Source organism: Mustela erminea, chromosome 4 (assembly GCF_009829155.1).
Source record: "Mustela erminea isolate mMusErm1 chromosome 4, mMusErm1.Pri, whole genome shotgun sequence".
Taxonomy (NCBI): domain Eukaryota; kingdom Metazoa; phylum Chordata; class Mammalia; order Carnivora; family Mustelidae; genus Mustela; species Mustela erminea.
In genome coordinates this window covers 148,671,524-148,678,735 of record NC_045617.1, presented here as the reverse complement: position 1 = coordinate 148,678,735, position 7,212 = coordinate 148,671,524, and the positions used below count along the sequence as shown (strand labels likewise).

The 7,212-nt window shown below is 49.6% G+C and overlaps 1 protein-coding gene and 1 non-coding gene across 2 annotated transcripts; both read right to left on the bottom strand.

The window, feature by feature from the left end:
- Nucleotides 1–760: 760 nt before the first annotated feature.
- TRNAH-GUG lies at nt 761–832 on the bottom strand. The gene has a single exon. It is a non-coding gene; the product is annotated as a tRNA-His (tRNA).
- A 5,799-nt stretch (nt 833–6,631) lies between these two features.
- On the bottom strand, nt 6,632–7,076 carry LOC116587643 (histone H2A type 1-H-like). The gene has a single exon (XM_032338270.1). The coding sequence runs from the start codon at nt 7,045–7,047 to the stop codon at nt 6,661–6,663; it is 387 nt and encodes a 128-aa protein (XP_032194161.1). The 5' UTR covers nt 7,048–7,076; the 3' UTR covers nt 6,632–6,660.
- Nucleotides 7,077–7,212: the final 136 nt, after the last annotated feature.

Here is a 7,212-nt window from a genome sequence, read left to right as displayed (position 1 = left end):
GGTGATACCGGTGACCAAGGACGACACGATGAGTGGAGTGAAACCGCTGGGGCCACCAGAGGGATGACCTCCAAAGTGTAAGACACTTGGGCCCTGGCTCAATGTCTCTGAAGGTTTGCTGGGGCATTTCAGAATCTGTGTCAGACCACCGGGGAAGCAATGGGGGCTAGTCCAGCCTACAGAAGGGAAGCCTTTTGGAGATTGATCTTCATGCTGAAAGTTCTTAATAAGCTGCTAAAAATATGAGAAAGAAGACAGAAGACAGTATTTGTGGAGCCTTCAAAATCTGCAAGGCGGGGTCTCCCCTATACCCACCTTTCCCGGTCCACCAGCCCCTTTCTAAATAGCTCTGGAAGCTGGAAAGGTTAGATAGGCTTCTGAGCCATAATGTTTCCCCCCAAAAGTTCTACCCATTTTCTCCAGAGGTTCACAATTTCTCCTCCCTGGTCTCGCCACGAACCTGGCACGTGCGATGCAGAATCAGGCCTTCGTGCGCTGGGAAAGATCGCCAGAATCAGCTCCTGCAGTTATTCCCTCGCGGTTAAAAGGAAAAGATTCCCAGGTTTATTTTTATTATCTCAGTTTCTTCTTGGGACTTCCAGCCGGTGTCCTCAGGGCTGTGGGACTTGGGAATGGCTGGGGGGAGAAGCCCCAAAACAGAGAGACGCACGCCAGAGGCGGGGCAGGGGGTGAAGGGCACCTCGGCTTCGGGAGACGCGCGCTGGAAAAAGGGGGGTCGCGCAGGGGAGCCCGCGAGCCCTGCCGTGACTCGGATTCGAACCGAGGTTGCTGCGGCCACAACGCAGAGTACTAACCACTATACGATCACGGCGCGCCACCGGGAGCCGCCCGCCGTGGGCCCTCCGGCCTCCCGCCCAGGAGCACCTGCAGCGGCGCTCGGAAGCCACCTGCGGGTCCTGAGGACTTCCTCCGAGCTGCCCCCCGGGGGGCTGCCGTGTCCTCCTCCGCCGCCCAGGGCTGCGCTGCGGACGGGCAAACCCAAGCGGAGAAGAAGTGAGTTTGCCCGCATGGACCTGTCCGACGCCGGGGGTCCCCGCCCGGGCTTCGAGACCGCACGAACCCACCGCCCTCCCGGCCTCTCCCAGCCGCGCCGCGTTTCCAAATGCTCCGGCCTCCGACCCCTGGCCCCCGGCTGGAGAGGCGCGGCCGCGAGGGGAACCTGCCCGGGTCCCGTCCGGGGCAGGACGGGTCAGCTTGGCGCGCCGTCCTGCCGAAGGGGGTCGCCGGTACCCGAGGCGCGCACCTGCTGGAGGCCCGGACTCCGGGAGGCGGGGCCAGCCTCAGCCCGCAGTCCGCGCTGCCCGCCCGGGCTCCAGCCGCCTCGGGGCCTCTCTCTCGGGCCTTCCCGGGCGGCCGGAACCGGGAGAGGAGCGCGGGCTGCTGGTGCGGCCTGGAAGCTCCACGGGACGCACCCCCCCCACCCCCACCCCCCCAGCCAACCCCACTTTTATTTCTGCGAGAATATCGCTTGGCCGCAGAATGAATGATGGGCACAGATGCAATTCCACGCTTTATGAAAGCAACGTCTCTCAGCAGCCGGTGGCCAAACACAGAAGCCTGGTTTTATTGTGTGTGGACGGGGATGCCCGGGTTAGGGCCGCCTGTGGCATTTTGAAGATCCATAAAAAATGCAAGCAAGGGAGCTCAGAAGTACCTGGACAGCTGACTGGATAACGCTTCTCGGCAGAGCCAAAATGCTTCATGCTTTCCAAGTCCTCAGATCTCGGTCTCGTTCTCTACCTTCTCTCACTTCCTTGGGGGATTAGATCTGGTTGTACCCACACTCCTGGGTTTCAGCCAAGACCTCTCCCCCCAGCTCCAAAGGTGATGTTCAGCCTCTTGGTAGGACCCTCCCCATTCCCTGGGTGTCTCATAGACACCCATCGAGTATGTCTGCAGCTGAATTCTGAATTCTAGATCTTTTCTGCAAACTTAAACTTTCTACTTCTCTCCACTTGGTGCAAACGCTGGTTGGGTAGTAAAAGACAAAGAGTAGATTACAGCAGGCTTGATCAGATGCGGAAACCAGGTACCACCACACTGTCCTACCTGATTCACTGGGGGAAGAGAGGCAGCTCACTGTGATTTCTAGTTGCTTCTGACAACAGTGCTGGGTTAGTTCTTGAGGGTGGAGTGGGGCGAAATGACCACTGTAACACCGTACTCCTTCCCCCAGGGAGAGAGATGGAAAAACTCTAATGTTATCTCTTTACATAAACTGATCTACTGAAAGGATATGTTGGAGACTGACTAGTATGTTCCGGGAGCCTCCTGATTTATTCAGCAGTGATACCGGACCAAATCCGACAGGCCGATCCCTGACAATGCTTTCTAGTTCTGGTCGGATAATTTTATTAATTCGTAAACTTTTTGAGCAAACAAAGTAGGAGATACAATGATCTCTCCACAAAAATATCAATGAGTTTAGCAATTCTACCATGAAAAGAAGGCTGGCTTTGGATAGGTCAAATAATATTTATTTGCACAAGCAATTTTACCCTCAGAGTTCTTTTGGTATTTCCCTTCGTATTATTCCAGGGAAGGCTTCAGATCTTAAATTCATATATTCATGGCCAATTGTGGATCTAGGTATCTGTCAGGCATTCCTGTAAATAATCAGAACTCCTATCAGGTGCTTAGACTAGCATACCTGGGACTGAGGTTCCCTGGTAAGTGAAGCCCTGTCAAAGATGTCAGCCTAGTATAACGTTATATTCTTTTGTCCTTAGTCAAGCGTCCTCATTCTCCATAACCACAAGCATTCCTGAGATTCTATCCTTATTAATTACCTGAATCATGCAGTTACTTTGGGGTACAAATATTTGATTTGATTTGATATTCAATATTAGATTTGACCTTACAATTGTTCCTTATCCCCAGTGTATTACAACAGCTCCATCTAGTAATAGGTATGAAGATGAGGGGGTAAGGAATCGAACATGGGAAAAAGTATGTATTAACTATGGTCCCCATATTCAGGAATCTGCTACTGTAAACATTACTTGGATAATTAAATCTAGTTTTATGCTTTCTCATTTTGTATTTGTTAGTGCAAATCTGATAGTGATACTCCTGCTAAAATCTTCCGACAGCTTCTTTTGAACAACCTCACCCAAGTTTTGCACACTTTAGACCAAAGTATGTAAGACCAGATAGTTAAGAGAAGGCAGTTATGTGTGGGCTGTGTGTTGGGGTAGATAATACCCTGATTTACAGATTTATCTCTTACAAACTGAGATTCGGATTAAAGAAACAACGCTGCACTTTCTTGTCTTACTCAGTTGGAGGGTATGACAAGTACCATAGGCCGGATGGCTTAAATAACAAATGTTAAAGCAGATAGTGAGGCTCAAAGTGGACGCCTGGAGGCCAGCAAGGAGGAGGCCACCGCCGGCTGTGGGGAAGGTCAGGGGCCCTCCCGGCAGCGTCCGCGAGAAGCCGGATCCCACCAGACAGGCCCAAGATGGCGGCGCCACGACCGGAAACCCCTAAGCCGGTGAAGAAACCCTGCTTCCGGCCCCCAGTAATGACTATTCTGCCTCCTCGTTAACAACTGTCCAAAAAAGACAGAAACCCAGTCTCTGAGGGACACAGCTCTCTCTTTCCCTCTTGAGCCGCCTGCTCCCATATCTCGAGAGTGTAACTTTTCGCTTTGATAAACTTCTGGCTTCTGTCACGTGTCCCCTGTGTACATGTCTGTCCTTGAACTCCTCCTCAGCACAAGAAAGAGAACCTTTCGTGGACTCCTTTGGGTTTGCCTGAGTCGGGGCCCTAGGGCCCAGGGTCTCCCCAGTTCACCCAGCCACTCAGTTATTTCTCACAGTTCCGGAGTCTGGGAAGTACAAGACCAAGGTGCGGGCAGATTCAGTGTCTGCTCAGGACCCGTCTCCTGGCTTGTAGGCGTCCCCATCTCCCCGTGTGCTCACGTGATTTGTTTGTGGGCGGGGGCGGGGGAAGGTGTTCTGGTCTCTTATAAGAGTGCTAATCTCAAATCTCATCATGGGGATTCTGCCCTTAAAACCTCTCTTTAATGGCTCACTCTCCTCTCGTCTGGGCCTCAACTATTCGTTTCGGAGCTTTCACCTAATGCTGCAAAGCTGGATTTTTTCCCAGTTGTGGATACGTGAAGTGATTTGAAGCATCTGGAGAACGAGAGCAGGCCAGTGGAAGGAAGCTCCTCTCGGAGTCCTTACAATTGTTTTATGTCACCTTCCATTTGCAAGGATGGAAACATCTAAGATTCTTACGGGAGTATATAACCTTACTAAAGATTTTCAGAAAGTCTGTAGATTTTCTCATTTCTCTAAAAAGAAAACACATCCCTTTTGAATTCCCCAGTGAAAGTAGTAAAAAGTAAGTTTTTCAAATACCATCGTTGACATAACTTTGATACTTATATTCATGTTAATGTATGTCAGAGGCATAAAAATGTCCAGAGTCCACCCTCCCCCCTCGCACCCCTGCCAGGAAAGACTTGCAGCCCAGCTGCAGAGTGACTGTGGTCTGGAGCTGGGCAGCCGCTGAGCTCCCTCCGGCTTTGTCCCACTCCAGGTCACATCCTTGTCCATGGCAGCCCACAGTCCAGACAGAGCAAAATGAGGCTATAAAGACTGGCCCAGGGGAGTTTTTGCCTGGCATGGGGCATCACTGATAGGCAACCCAGGCGTCAGAGCTCCCACATTTGTCTGCCTTGTAGCACAGTCTGCCTTCCTCTTCTGTCCCATCCTTGTTCCTCTTCCTCCGTTCACAGCTGTTGGCCCCTAATCACATTTTGTGCCCCAAACTTCATCTGGGCATCTGCTCCCAGAGGACATGACCTCTGTGGCTATGCTACCATCTTTTTCCCGGGGATCCTGCATTTGACTCTTGTTTTATTCAATAGGGCTTCTGCACACAAAGACTAGGAGTAGTGTAGGGGCCCAGGACAGGCTGTCCTAAAGTGTATCACAATGGCACAGTGATTATCCTGAATGGGAGCTACTTGGGAAACAGCAGGCGCAGGGACATCACACTGAAAGCAGGAAATAAATCTCTTCTATTCAAGTCACCCTCCCAGGGCTGAGATGTAAAAGATATCCTTATCACCAGAGATAGGAAATTGAGAGCCAAGAAAGCTGTAGAAACAAACTTTGTTACTTCTTTACTAATCTACTACTTCAACCCAACTTTTAATTAGAATTCCTAACTAATTCAGGCTCCCAAACATCTGTTTTCTTTATCCTGTCAAATCCTCACAATTTTTTTTCTCTTTGTTTAAAATATATAAAAACTGCCTGCTTTGATCATTCTTTCAGATGTCAAATTCATTACTGGACCTCTCCATACACATTATAAAACTTTTTTTCTCCTGTTAACCCGTTTCATCAAATTAATTCTTAGTCCTGCTAGAAGGAACTCGGACAGAGGAAATTTTCTCCCCTCCATTCAGTAGCAAATAAATCTGTGTGTATTGAAGTATAAAGTGTGAGCTCCTAACTCTTTGTTTGTGAACCATATGATAAAGTTAGTTTTACTTTTAGTATCTTTTTGTTTGTTTGTTTTTTAAATGGGTTGGAGTCCATAGATTTTCACATCTAGCTGATTTGTATTATCAAATTTATTAACTCAGAGCTCAGGAGTGCTATTGTTTCTGATCACTCATACACATTAATTTACACACCCTACAAAGTCCTATATTGTGCTGCCACCTCCTGCTTTTCCATCATAGCCTTCAGGGCCTGCAGGCTGTTTCCACAAGCTTTCTGTCTTAAGGCCTTTGCATTTTCAGTTCCGTCTACTTGAATTCTCCCCGAATACCTACCTGGCTCTAAGGCCTTTGCATTTTCAGTTCCGTCTACTTGAATTCTCCCCGAATACCTACCTGGCTCGTCTCTTTTGATTTATGTAGATCTCTGATCAGTTACCCTTTATCTAAAGTGGGAGTTCCCATTATGCTCTATAGCTTCTCTCTTTTCTTCATAGGATACTTACCTATCACCTTACCTATTTATGTTTTTTTGTCTCCGCTGCCTGGAAGTAGCTCCCAGAGGCAGATATATTCTAGATTGCACCCACTGTTGTGTCCTGAGCTGAGTGAATTAAGCAAATACGTGTTCCAAAGAAATAGGACCAAGAATTTACTAACGTGGGCTTCAGTACGTTGTGTATCTTTAATCAATATCAGACTAACTCCCTTCAGAGTGAAATCCTAAAGAAAATGGAAATGGCCACTAACAACCCCAACATCTGGTGAAAATTGTAGTTAGACCACTTAAGTCAAGCTGTCCTTTCTGAGAACTCTACTATACTCAAATTGCTTGTTGTCCTGGGAAATAGTCAATGCATTCTAGCTTTACTTTAGGTCACTTAAAACCAGTAATTGGGAAGACCCTCATTAAAATGGGCTCAGGGACTTGCCCGTTTGGTTCCTTTTGTAATTATATAGCCAACTTTTCACCCTGAACGATCTCCAAATTGGCCTTCCTATAGGTCTGACTACGTCTAGGATTACCAGTCGGGTTGCTCCTCCTAAAACACTTGATGGGATTACTCCTCCCCACAAAACGAGAGTGCAGGTCAAGTGTGTCAGCTTTTTCTTTGAAATGGTAGGTGGCTCTGAAAAGAGCCTTTGGTTTTCAATGTCCCTAACCTTGCTCCTCCTTATTTGGTTTTGTGGTGGCTCTCAGTCTTCTTGGGCAGCAGCACGGACTGGATGTTGGGCAGCACGCCGCCCTGCGCGATGGTGACGCGGCCCAGCAGCTTGTTGAGCTCCTCGTCGTTGCGGATGGCCAGCTGCAAGTGGCGCGGGATGATACGCGTCTTCTTGTTGTCGCGCGCCGCGTTGCCCGCCAGCTCCAGGATCTCGGCCGTCAGGTACTCGAGCACGGCCGCCAGGTACACGGGCGCGCCGGCCCCGACGCGCTCGGAGTAGTTGCCCTTGCGGAGCAGGCGGTGCACGCGGCCCACGGGGAACTGCAGACCCGCCCGCGACGAGCGTGTCTTGGCCTTAGCGCGCGCCTTGCCGCCCTGCTTCCCGCGTCCAGACATAGCGAACTCTACCACACTGGAAGGAACTGCCAAAGTTAAAGCGCCACCCGAGCACTCTTTATAACCCCCGTTGAGCGCGAAAAAGAAGGTTTCTCATTGGTTAAGATTGCAGCTTCTTCTTAACCAATGGAAGTGCAGTTCTGGGATCCTTGCATTCTCATTGGG